Source organism: Argiope bruennichi, chromosome 7, assembly GCF_947563725.1.
Source record: "Argiope bruennichi chromosome 7, qqArgBrue1.1, whole genome shotgun sequence".
Classification (NCBI taxonomy): Eukaryota; Metazoa; Arthropoda; class Arachnida; order Araneae; family Araneidae; genus Argiope; species Argiope bruennichi.
The window spans coordinates 54,164,742-54,179,037 of NC_079157.1; the positions used below are offsets into that span (position 1 = coordinate 54,164,742).

The window sequence follows — 14,296 nt, forward strand, 5'->3', positions numbered from 1 at the left end:
TTCTCCATCTGGGAATGAAAATACAAATTTATAAAGATTCCCCAGTTTTATTCTAAGCGAAATTCCCTAGTTTGGTGTGGAGAAACTTTTCCTTCCTCATACCAGCCTAGCTATGAAGTGAGTGAAAGACTTGAATTCTTCAATTCAACAAATGAATAACGTCTACATGTATGAGTCATAAGATCACAGATTCAAGCATCGCGTAATAGAATTCATAAAGCAGCATTGTGTCTGTTTCCAACTCCAAAAATGTGTTTTTCGAACTCAGTGAGATCCAAAACGTGGATATTCATCAAAATTTCGAGTTGGAATTTTTTGACGATTACTAAACTTTCTCTATACTATTACACGAAAAAGTAAAAAGGGAAATGGCTTTTGTTTAGTTTTTGAGATTATAAAATCCTCTATACTATTACACGAAAAAGTAAAAAGGGAAATGGCTTTTGTTTAGTTTTTGAGATTATAAAATCCTCTATACTATTACACGAAAAAGTAAAAAGGGAAATGGCTTTTGTTTAGTTTTTGAGATTATAAAATCCTCTATACTATTACACGAAAAAGTAAAAAGGGAAATGGCTTTTGTTTAGTTTTTGAGATTATAAAATCCTCTATACTATTACACGAAAAAGTAAAAAGGGAAATGGCTTTTGTTTAGTTTTTGAGATTATAAAATCCTCTATACTATTACACGAAAAAGTAAAAAGGGAAATGGCTTTTGTTTAGTTTTTGAGATTATAAAATCCTCTATACTATTACACGAAAAAGTAAAAAGGGAAATGGCTTTTGTTTAGTTTGTGACGATTACTAAACTTTCTCTATACTATTACACGAAAAAGTAAAAAGGGAAATGGCTTTTGTTTAGTTTTTGAGATTATAAAATCCTCTATACTATTACACGAAAAAGTAAAAAGGGAAATGGCTTTTGTTTAGTTTTTGAGATTATAAAATCCTCTATACTATTACACGAAAAAGTAAAAAGGGAAATGGCTTTTGTTTAGTTTTTGAGATTATAAAATCCTCTATACTATTACACGAAAAAGTAAAAAGGGAAATGGCTTTTGTTTAGTTTTTGAGATTATAAAATCCTCTATACTATTACACGAAAAAGTAAAAAGGGAAATGGCTTTTGTTTAGTTTTTGAGATTATAAAATCCTCTATACTATTACACGAAAAAGTAAAAAGGGAAATGGCTTTTGTTTAGTTTTTGAGATTATAAAATATATCAATTCTTTAAAAAAATGAGCTTATCTTTAAAAGTATTAAGTGAAATTTTACTCTGGAATAGAAAAGATGACACATCCAAAAAAAAAAAAAAAGCTGACATTGAAAGACCCATTTTAAAAGAAAAAGTTGAAGCATTTTAATACACGTAAGAAGGTCTGATTACAGAAACAGCAGAAGGAAACACGTTATTATCATAAAAACGTCAAGAAAAGATACTACAAGCATCAACAATAATAATAAAAAGAAAACATTGCAAATTTGTGAAAAGATGTCTCTTCCTGCCACACGCAGATTTCGTAAATGACTTAAAATGCCGAAAAGAACTACAAAAAGCAACAACTCGCGCTGAGTAATATCAATAATAATGAAGATAGAATATCTTTCGCGCCCATTTACTCATTTATCTCGTAGCTGTGCGTATTTGGTAAAAAGCGACGAAGTGCGAGAAGAGGCATCATCTGCATCGAAGAGTAATTTATTTCGAAATATCTCAGAAAAACGGGGGTGAGAGGGAGGGGGGTCTCGGAAGCGGTGCCGAATTTGAATCGAAGAGGCATCGCTGCATAAATTGCGAATAGTGCAGGAAATAATAATAATACACGAAACCGGCTAATTTGAAGAAGGCATGAAGGAATCCACTTTAAATTTTTCAGTGTATCCGCCTATCAGTGTTAGAAATAAAATAAAAGAGAGAACAGAACAGCTGAGAAAAGGTTGGTGAAAAATATCTCATTATATCTAAGTAAAGATTCTCAATTTTTTTTTCTTACAATTTTGCATTTTTGATGCCGTGAAATAGCAGATAAATTTCTGCACTGAAAGTCAGAGCAAAAATGGTTCAAACGAATTATGTTGAAATACTTCTGATGAAAGACCTAAAATAGAAATTTATAGTATCTTCTGGTTAATAAAACCCTCTTGCGCCACTGTATGACGTATTTTAAAAACCATCGAGAGATCCTTCCATCAACTTTCTTTTACATTAATTTCTTATACTCGCTTTCCCCACAAATATGAATTCTGGATACCTTTTCATTGATAAAATGGATTTGAAACGTTATTTAGATCTCCAATATTTATTTTTAAAAAAATTTTTATCAATTTTTAGCATTATCATTAAGTTTTATTTCTTTTTTACTTTTTTGTATACGTAAAATACAAAAAGTAATCGTCAAAAAATTCGAACTCGAGATTTTGACAAAACTTCCCGTTTTAGATCTCCCCGAGTTTGAAAAACGCAATTTTGGAAAATGTGCGTCTGTCTGTCTGTGAGAAAGATAACAAAATATACTTTGGTCTAAACGATGAAATTTGATATATGGTCTTTATATTAAATTTGTAAATTTCTATCAAATTTAGAGCATAACTGCTTAGATGAAATCTGTCTGTCTGCCTGTTCGAATATAATTAACACGATGACTACAAAATGAAGAGAGCTAGATAGATGAAATTCGATACACGGAATTAACATCTATAATCTGGACACCTGTCAAATTTTGAGCCAAATCCAAAAACGGATTGACTGTCTGTCGGTCTGTACTTTCAGAAACATGTAAACGTCATAACTTAAAGACACAATGTCTTAAATATATCAAATTATGTACGGGATTTTGGTATTACAATTGTAGTACTTGATCAAATTTTTGCTTAAATGGGTTGGAAAAACGCATCTAAAGCATTTTTTTTTTTTTTTTTGAATATTTTAAACCACTTACCAGAAATTAATCGCCAAATATCTCGCCAAGGATTACATAATAGATTTAACGAAAATGCGAAATTGAGGCCACGGGTTAATATTTCGTAACTATTTTACGACAAAGATATATAAAACGCTCCCTAGGATAACAACTTTATTAGAGAGTACACGAGAACGTTTTAGGGGGGGGGCACTTCCGCCGGTTGTTTCTTATGTCTTCTCATTTATAAAATCAAGACAAAGGATATTCTCAAAGTCAACAAATTTTATCCTGCGATGATTTATGTTAAAGTGTCAGTAATAAATCTACTAAATTCGATCGTAATTGTTTTTGCTAGGTCGCAGAGTATCCTGATTAGGACGACCGATGCAGGCACGGTTTGAGCGATAAATCTGGGAGGATAGATAAACACTCCTCCTGGAAATTATCAAAAGTCAGAAAGCAAGGGACAAACGCTCCTAGTTTTTAGTAGAATTTTATTTATTTAATTTTTAAGGTATTAGTAAAAAAACCTACTAAGATTAATTGTAATTATTTGTACGAGATCGTATAATTTCCTGTTGTTGTTGTTTCTAATGGCACTTATCATAGACAAGCCCACTGACTTTAGAAGTCAGTGATTTAAAGCCAAGAGTGACGCCTCTGTCTTTTTCAGTAGTGCCACCTAGGGCCAAGAGTACGACTTAGCTACACACACGTCACAGCCCTTTTTATGGGACGGACTTCATTCATGCATTTCATTCACTCAATCACAAATCGTAATTTAGACCTGAATAAGAGAACGATTATCCCTGATCCTGTACCCCCAGTGTTATTACTCTTGACATGGAGGACTTTGTGACCAGATTTATTCGTGCGCAGCCACCCACACACGAGGAGTGTTCGGTTGGCGGGTTTCGAACTCGCTCATAATTTCTTTGTTTTATCAACCGAAACGAGCAAGATTTCTACACTATAACTAGAAGATACATGTCCTATTAACACAAAATTTCGAATAACATTATTCGAATTCTTCCCGACATTGATCGGCATTCAGAACATCGAACGACATCTTGAGAGAATATCATACGATATCTTGCGTTAATAGGGTGAGCAATCCTCCAGGGAATTATCAAAAGTCAGGAGGCAGGGGCAAACATCTCTAGTGTTCAGCAAAATTTTACTTTGTTCTTTTGTTTTTAAAGAAATAAATCAACTAAACTCAGCCATAATACTATGAAGAATACTAGTAAGAATGCTACGCGTTAGATCGCATAGTATTCTCATTTCAGCAGACGATGCCAACAGGATTTGTCCACCAAATCTGGCAATACAAATAAGCATCCCCCCCCGCTGGTTGTCACAAAGATGGGAGTAAATTCTGTTAGTTTTTAATAACATTTCTATTTTTACTTTCTTGTATACGAAGTGTAGAAAAAGCATTATGATCCTCAAAGAAGTCGAACTTTGGCCGATCTCCACGTTTTAAAAATTCGAAAAACAGATTTTTGGGAAATGTCTCTCCGTCCGTCTATCTGTCTGTAACATAGATAACTGAGAAACGGTTTGAGCTCAATTTTGGATATTTGTATATAGAAGTTTAAATACAAAGTATATAGAAGTGGGAATTTCATATATAGTTTTTGCATTAAATTTATAGATTTCTATCAAATTTCAAGCAAATCTATTCAGAGGCGAAATCTGTCTGGTTGGCTGTTCTAATATAATTTAACATGATAACTACAAAGCGAAGAGAGCTAGATGGATAAAATTGGTAGACAAATTTAACATTCATATTGCAGACACCAATCGAAATGTGAGCCAAATTCAACAAAGAGTTGAGTTTCTGTTGGTTACTTTCAGAAACCTATAAACACGATAATTCTAAAACGCAATGAGTGTTAAATATTTGAGATTTAGTACGTGATTTTGTGATAAAAGTTGTAGTTCTGTGTTAAATGTTGGTTTCAATCGACTTGGAAAAATAGCATCTGAAATACAAAGTCATCTGTATTAGAGATTTGGCGAGACGGTTTTGGGAAGACCATTTCCAGTAATTTATTCCTTCATTATTTATGTTAGTTAAAAAAATTAATTTAAATTTTTTTGCCCGTTGAAAATTTTTCTTCAGTGGGGAAAACATTCAAAACCCATCTTATAAAATATTTGGTAATGTGTTTTATCTTTACTCAACAAATCATAAAATGAATATGCTTTGTTGCTATGTGTTCATGTGAGCGGAAGAATAGAAATTTAAAAGCCTGCATCTCCCAATTCTAAGGACTTTTGAAGTTTGGAATACCACAAGAAAAAGTACTTTGAATTGATAATAAATGTGACTTTATGCTCAAAATCAAATAAATCAGAGATTATATTTATTCATTAAAAGATGATAGGGGATACTACAATTTCACAGTGCCTATACACAAGACATACCAACTTTATTAATATCGGGATTGTTTGACCCTGCTGATATATCTGCTGCTCTAGAATTTGTTCCACAGGGGACTAAAAAATTGCTTTCTTCCACTATAGTACTCCCACTCCCAGTAATCAATAACAGAAAATGAAAAATGACATTTGCCGTTATTTCTCGGGAAATAAAAGATTCAACTCCATTGGCGCTTTATTGCACGTTCCATTATTCTGTCCACCTTTTATTAACAAGTTCTCAACACGCAAAAGGACTTGTCAAACGTTGGCGTGCATATTTCAGAGCAGACTAACTAATTAAGAAAAATAACTTCCATGGCATTTGAGAGACCCTCTCACGCACTTTCTCCGGCTGTGACACCATCCCTTAATCATCATTTGCCACAACTCACCTGCTAACATGAAAACGCTGTTTAAGTTCCCAATCCGCCGTGGCCCATTTATTTACATTAATTACAACGGGAACGTATTTAAACATTTCTTCAAACTCACTTCCACCGAAAGCGACGCCATTGGAGCCGAAAATCATTTTTCTTCAAGCTTCCCTCTCATATCACCATTCGGACTCAATTTATGTCGCTGTAAAATTGCGGTTACGTGATTAAGTGGCGTTGCGTCGCTTGTTTTTGGCGGGCAGATTAATCGCCAAACCGTTTCGACGCGCCGAATGGGCAGGGCCATAAATTCCCGCGAACACAGAGGAAATTAGGATCCAATCGGACGGTTGATTTGTGCGCTACGCAGCAGTCTGTCGGAAGTGGAGGAAAGAAAGAACGAGAGGTGAAAGTTTATAGGGTTCTTGGTGAATGGGTAGTATTTTGAACCGTGGTGTCTTTCTGGATTTTTACTGCGAAAGTTATTTATGGCTAAAGAGAGAACTTTGGAACATTTATTTATGGTAATAAAATGTATATTTCAGAAAAGGGTTGCGGAGTAAGCTATAAAAATTTGGAACATTTAACGTGTAATCTGCATTGGAAAAAAAAGTGATAAAATAAGGATTTCCATTGCTTTCACAAAGTTTTTTAAATAGTATAAAGTGTTACAAAAACAAACGAGGAGTTGGACGTGTTTTTTTATTGCTATTGTTTATTTTAACTAGGGATACTGTTTTGAAATGAGTTTTTTTTTTAATATTTCTTATACGAAGCATATATATAGAAAGTATTTTAAACGTCAAAAAACAATTATGACAAATCTCGAAAAATCAAATTTCTAGATTTCTGTTAAAATTTTGAACAAAATCCATTTACCTGAAATTTGTCTGTTCTGCCTGTCTAGTGAAAATGAACACGGTAATGAAAAAAACTGAAAGAACTAGATAGATAAAATCTGGTACACAGTCTTAACATTTAAACTGTAGAATTTTTATCAAATTTTGAATCAAGTCATTCTTCGAGTTCTCTATCTGCTGCATTAACGCAGCGACTTCGATAAATAAAATTTTTGATGTAATCTTGTTTCCAAATGTATGTAATTTATTGTATTAATGTTTCTAAATGTATGTGATTGTAATTTTTTATTGTAATTTTGTTTCAGTCAATCGAAAAAAACTCAAAACCACTTTCAGCTAGACTGATGTAATTTAGTATGTGTTCTTTACACCACATTTCTAATTCCTGCGTAATTTTGAATGAAATCCATTTAAAGGAAATGGATTTAGATAAGAAATGGACTGCCCCAGTAGAAATGAACATAATAATTAAAAAACGTAGAAAGCTAAACAGATAAAAATGCATACACAGATCTAGCATGTAAAGTATAAACTCATATCTAGTTTTGTACTAAATCTGTTACAGGATTAACCATCTGTCCATCTGTAGTTTCAAATGCATGGAAACGCGATAATTTGTAAACATAGTGACTTAAATAAATAAATTTTGATATTTCTTCCGAAATTTGTAATTTTGTGCTAAATTTTGTTTTGGTTGACAAAAAATGTGTACTCGGGTTTCTTCGCTATACTACGAAGCACAAAATGCTCATGCAATGGAATCTTAAAATGAGAATCTAAGCAACCGTGATGTATATTGCTTTTCTCAAAATCCATATTTTTTTTTGGGGGGAAAGGGAAATAACACCTTTATTAGGGGGTATATAAGAAACTTTTGGGAAGACACCTCATTGGTTATTTATTTTCATATAAAGTAAGATAAGTGTTATTATGGTTTTAAAAAAAGGAAATTTCAATAAATCGCCAGTTTTTAGAAATCATCCTGACTACGAAGAAAGCCATTTGTAGAATTTTGTGTATCAGTATATGCTGGCTGAGTAACTCAAATACATTGAATTGATGAAATTATATAGGCTGTCTTTTTGCCACAATTGAGGAATTTTATCAAAAGTACGAAGAAATCTATTAACGGGAAGCTGCGGTGGATTTCCAACTAGGCAGCTGCCTACAACCTATAGGCTGAGGGTAGTCCGTAAGTAGGTCGATTAAAAAGCTTTATTTCCATCATCTAAATAAATATATTTGCAAAAAATACAAATTTTATGATATAAAATATTGATAATATTGACTTTCTCAAATATAATTAGTCATGCTCGTATGTTTCATTTCGTTCAATTAATTGCTAGAATAATTATAAAAAACGAGCATTTGCTTCAATAATATTGAGTACTAATGTGGATGCCGAACAGTCTGAGCGTATATTAAATAACAAAATCAAATGCGTATTTACAAAGTGTGGTGGTATGTAGATTATTAAGATCCATGCAGAAAGCAACAGGGCGCATGTTTTTAGGAATATTTCTTTTAATAATCACATTCACACACTAAACAAGCACAAACACAAAGACAAGACATTCACGCGCGCGGCTTCACAGTTCAGCATCACATCTCATTCTAATTAGAATCGCAATGCACTATGGGATGGCCTAATCAGGTATCGTCATCTAGTATCCAAAAGAGAAGATAAGAGTAATGCAACTGCTACAAAAGTTATTAAAATAGAAAATATTAACCGAAAATAAATTATCAATGTGTTAAAAATGTGCTGAATTAGAAAATTAAATTGATCATCTTATTAAATGATGAGCCTCATAATGTGCTATGTCTTGGACCGCAAAATGTCTAAATACGCCACTGACGGAAATTGCATCTGTCTATCTATCCACGCGTAAGTGAATAGGATGACCAAAGGCAAATAAGACTGGTGCAATTTAGCTTATAATCATTTCGCAAACTTGCATATGAAATTTGTAATTAAAGATTCAACGGAAAGCCTATGTAATAATAACTCAAAGTTCTCCTTAGAACACCTACTAAAAACTCACAACTCTCTGTGTCGAGAAACCCTAAATTACTCATAGCTTCTACCCCCGCGCAATTGTTCTTTCGCTCTTCACTTCATATCCTTTTGAGGACGGCCGGAACAGTTCCATGGTGGTTAGTGACATGACAGCCTATATGCATATCTAATTTTTTTTTTCTATATCTAAATGACACTTGTCATGACGCTTAAGATTAAAATTAAGAAAGCAGACTATTCTTAATGCTTTCTCAGAAAGCCAATTTGTCTAGACAGTTTTCTGTAGGTCAAATAATGAAGTTGTCTTTTGGGTCAATTGATAAAACATACTATATGCCTCCTTATGAAAGGTTACACACTTTAAATGTATCGCCTTCTTAACCTAATTCCGTCTTCCTCGATGAAGTCTGATAGCGTATCTACATTTTTATACACACTTTTCCCATTTTTCTATATTAAAATAAATATTAAAAAGGGTAGAAAATGTATGATATTATTAACAGAAAGATGTCCAGAAATATAACTCTAAGAAAAAAAAAGTGCCCATGTACTGATCTAGAAACAATTCATTCCCTTTCAGCATTTACGAAGCCGAAAAGTGAAATATTTTAATACTTTTATTCATTTTCCAATAGTAATTCCTTTAAAAATTAATGAAACATTTTGCCCATATTTTTGTTTTATTTCAAATTTTGTACGAATGCGTTTTTTTGTCAAATGCGTTTCCATATAACAATCGAAATTTTGTTTTATCTTTCAAAATACTTGCTTTATTTTCAATTCCTGCTATTAGCTCACACTCTCTCTCTATAGTACATCCTGTTCAAATTTTCAATAGTTAATAAAATACTTTTTATGCATCCACTCAAGTTTTATGCATCCACTCAAGCAGATCGTTACAGTGTTCCCTTTTCTTCAGTAACCCTATCAAACAACCGAAATAAACCGCACTGTGGGGGCTCTCTTGGCATTGATCTTGCCACATTAAACTAAAGTCGAATAGTAAAGACGGCATTTGTAACACCACCAACGTAAATGTCATTCTACAGCCGAGAACGTTTGATTCCAACAGATTTAACAAGAGCAAGTGCTGTTTATTAGACGTATCTGTAAAGGAATCGGTTTTGAATCCACTGCCAGCTCGCCCTTTTCTTAGTTACAGTTTACATCCTGTGAAAAATCTTTTGTGATGGATTTTGTCACTTTAAAACTGAGGTTAAATAATAAGGAACACTAGGAACTCCGCCTGACCAAACTTCAATCTCGACGAATATAAGCACCAGTAGTGCTTATTTAGTGAATTTGTATTGTAATAGGATTTTAAGCCCATTCTCTAACATTAGACACTTGGCTCTTTTCTTTTTTTACAGTTAAAAAGCCAAGAAAATTAATGGCAGTACGAGAGCTCTTTTTTTAAAAAATAAACTTGTCATATGAACCAACGTCAAATAATAAGGATGAAATTTAAGACTGCTGTGCAACCTGGTTTAACCATTGTTCCTGAATTGTTCTCATAACTGAAACTGTACTCGTTAAAAAGTACTCGGGGTTTTTTTTCTTCATATGGCCTGAATAAAATTGGATGATGCGTTCCATTTCATTAAATTTTTATTAGAATAGGATTCCGAGCCCAGTCTCTAGCATCAAGCACCTGGGTTCTTTCTTTCTTTACAATAACAGAAGCAGAGGAAGAAAAATAATGACACTGCGAGGGTCCTTCTGGTGTTGATCTCTCGTCATATTGAAACAATGTTAAATAATAAGGATGAAACTTGAGATTGCAATGGAATCTTCCTTATCGAGCATAATTCGTTTCCAAATCCTAATTGTAATACTAAATACGCGTTAAATGATTAATCGAAAATAGGATAACGCGTTAAATTCCAAAAAACGAATATAATGACAAATTTATATTTTAAAGCACATACATTTTTTACAAGAAAAGTATCTGAAGATATCTGTTCTTGCTTGAGCTTCCAAATTTGGTATAAATCTGTTGTTGTCACAAAGTCCTCCATGTCGAGAGTAATACCACTGGGGGTACTGGATCAAGGGTGATCGTTCAGGTCTAAATTACGATCTGTGGATGAGTGAATGAAATGCGTGAGTGAAGTCCGCCCCGTAAAAAGGGCCATGACGTGTGTGTATCTAAGTCGTTCTCTAGGCCCTAGATGGCGCTACTATAAAAACAAGAGACGCTCCCCCACCGGCTTAAAATCGCTGTCTTCGTAACAGCGGCCTTTTCCATGGCAAGTGCCATAAGTTACAACAACAACAAACTTGTAGTGGATGACACTTGGTGTTAATACAGTTTTTTTCAAATATTAATTAATTAATTAAATTTGTCCAGTAATTTCTATTTGGTCGCCAAAGTCACCAAATGGTTGCCAAGTTTATCGCCAAGCTGTATTTTGCCACTTAATATTGTAATTCTGTCATATGTATATACATATTTATATTAATTGTAATTATTTAATATAAAGTAACTAAAATAAAAAAAAAATTGTTGACCTAAGTAGGAATCGACTTAATTTTTTATATATATTACTTGTTTTTTATTTACTTTGAAGTATTTCTTATTGTCATGAATTCTACGAATGTCAAGAAAGATCTATCATTGTTTTATAAGAAATATTGAACCACAAAAAAAGGTTTTCCCACAACATTCTCGCATATTCTCTAACTAATCTGTATTAGTAGCCGTATGCCATTTAACGGATAATAGTTTCGAAAGAGCCTATATGCGCGCGATGTTTGGCGATTAATTGTTGGGATGCGATTAATGTAAAAGTACTAAAACACGGAATGTATAATTTTGACACTTTTTTCCGACCGATTAAAAGCCATATTTGCATAGAAAATGTCATAAGTCATAGCATTTTAGAGTTCACATTCCTTATGAAGAACATACTAATAGATTGTGAGACAGATTTGATTCAAAATTACAAAAAGATTTACATATTAGTTGCTAAAACAGCGCACTAAATTACATTTACCGATGTAGTTATATTCTTGAATTATCACAGTTTATACATGCAAAAAAATAGATAGATAGACATTCAGCCCTTTGACGGTCGTAGTTAGAAATTTGATACAAATCTCTTCTTTAGATGTTAAATCTGTTTACCAAATTTTATCCATCTAGTTCTCTTCGTTTTGTAACTATCACGTTAACTAACATTCGGATTGCCGAGCAGACAGATTTCCTTTGAATGGATTTTTTCAATAATCTGTCAGAAATTTCCAAATTTGGAGTATAACCCATACGCCAAATTTCATCCTTCTAGCTCAAAGCGTTTTTGATCTAAACTTGCTTCTAAAAATATGTTTGTTTGGACTCGTAGAAGTCTGGAATGTTCAAATTTATTAAAATCTCGAGTTCCAGTTTTTTAGATGAATACCATGCTTTCGCTTGTATTCTTCGTACATGTGAAAGTAAAGAGCATACTTGCAAAAGGTCTAGGTTCTGTCTATTTCATTTAAAGAAGAAAAATAGCCATTTTAATTGTTTTGGCCTCCAACTTGGAGGCCAAAGTTGGCCTCCAACTTTCGCTGCATGCCATTATAAAATTCGGAAAAATCTTCTTTAATACACTTTTTAAAGTTTTTATTTTTTACTTGTGAATCCTTGTACTTGAAAATGAAGCCTTGCACTCGATTTTTCATTCACTTGTTGACGGACGAAAGGCTTAAAAATTTATACGCTTTTGTGGCTTTAAAGCACAATAAACACTATTTTAATATTTTCAGAATTTTATTATTAATCAATTTACAGATGTATTTTGAATTTCTGCTCCAAGAATGTGTCATCACTTTTTAATGATTTTTCTTGAAAATAAATTTCATGACAATAAAATTCATAAGAATCAATTGTACATTAAAGATTAAAAAGCAGAAAATAATTTATTTAAAAAAAATCTACTCTTTTGTACACTCTTGAAAATGTTTTTAAATTTTGTATTAGAGTTGTGCAGGTTGATGTTCGAACTCGCAACGTTAGGGTTCATAGCCGAGTAACATAACCACTAGACAAAAGAGTACTCTCTTCTCCGGAAGTTGTTAACTGGCTTATGATGTTACCACCACAGAGTTTATTCTAAAACCTGAGTGATTGGAAAATGTATAAAGTTTCGAAAATAGACATTGTCTGAATTTTCAATCAATAGACTTTCTTAAGACTGCTAAACAATAAATTGCATATATTACTGAATTTTTTTGATATTTCTTTATTTTCTACAGCTAAACAATAAACTACATATGTTACTGAATTTTATAGATATTTCCTTATTTTCAACTGCTAGAGAATAAATTGTATATATTATTGAAATTTATAAATTGCATTTGTGACTGAATTTCTTTTCTTATTTTCTAGGTTACAGGATACGCGAACGTAGCATCATTGTAAACCCGAGCAATGGAGGGCGTCCATGTCCGCACTTGCAAGAAAGAGACGCTTGTTTTGAGATCGAGCTGTTCAACTGGCAATACGGTAGCTGGGGAAACTGCACACTTCAAGACCCCCAAGCAACCTGTGGACCGGGAAATCGCACGAGAAACAAGACATGTGTCAAACTGAGTGGTGTAAGTTTGCATACAACATTTGAATCTCTTTTTTAAAATCTTTTCTTTGCTGTTGATCAACTGTAATTTAACCACAAGTATATATAATGAAATTAAAACTAAAAATATTTACGAATTCCCTTAGATTATTTTGATAATTAATTAAAATTTATGCATCCGATGTTTTTTTTAAGGATATGAACTTTTGATAAAATATTTTTAAACGTTTTTAATTATTTTAACCCATTTTTATTAATTCGTTTTCTTGAATGCCTATTTGTCTGTTCAGTACAAATTTTGAGATCAATTTTAAACTAACTTCCTGATGAACTAGAGACTTGAATCTTTAAACATAGCTCAGAACTGGATAACAATGAATTATTAATTCCCTTTCTAGTTTCTCATTTTGTTTGTTTGTTTGTTCGGTGGAAATTTTGCAATCGATTAAAATCTTTCATTACCGACAGATGACGCCATGACAAATCGCTAGCTTACCGGGAAATTAAAATTTTATCGGGATCATTAAAGCTAAGTGTAACCCGTAACTGGATGGCTATGCTATATTAACTTACTCTCTTGCCTACTCGGTACAAATCTAGTCAGCAGGCGTAGCTCATCTCAAGGTTGTTTAAAATCAATCATAAAATTGCACACACACACAAGACTAAAAAGCAGGAAATAATTATTTAATTAAAATATTTTTTTAATATACCACATTTTTAAAAAGATTAAAAAATATAAAATGATTTCTCATGCAGGTTATGTTCAAAATGTATGACTGTAATTTTTAACATTTATGATCACAAATTTTTTTGGCTAACCTATATGTGGTTAAAGAAATTATTTTATGTGATTGTGATATTTTAAAATTCACGATCACAAATTTTTCTATTTCCTGGCTAACCGGTATGTGGTTAAAGAAATTATTTTATGTGATTGTGATGTTTTAAAATTCACGATCACAAATTTTTCTGGCTAACCTGTATGTGGTTAAAGAAATTATTTTTTATGATTGTGATATTTTAAAATTCACCATCACAAATTTTCAGAATAACTTGTATGTGGTTAAAGAAATCATTTTATATGATTGTGATATTTTAAAATTCACGATCACAAATTTTTCTATTTCCTGGCTAACCTGTATGTGG

General features: G+C 32.5%; 1 protein-coding gene across 1 annotated transcript in view; it reads left to right on the forward strand.

Annotated features, from left to right (window-relative positions):
• Positions 1–14,296, forward strand: part of LOC129975377 (thrombospondin type-1 domain-containing protein 7A-like) — a 610,131-nt gene that overhangs the window by 504,743 nt on the left and 91,092 nt on the right. Inside the window, exon 13 of the mRNA XM_056088439.1 lies at positions 12,961–13,169. Coding sequence (XP_055944414.1) covers positions 12,961–13,169 — 209 coding nt within the window. The remainder of the gene's footprint in view (positions 1–12,960; positions 13,170–14,296) is intronic.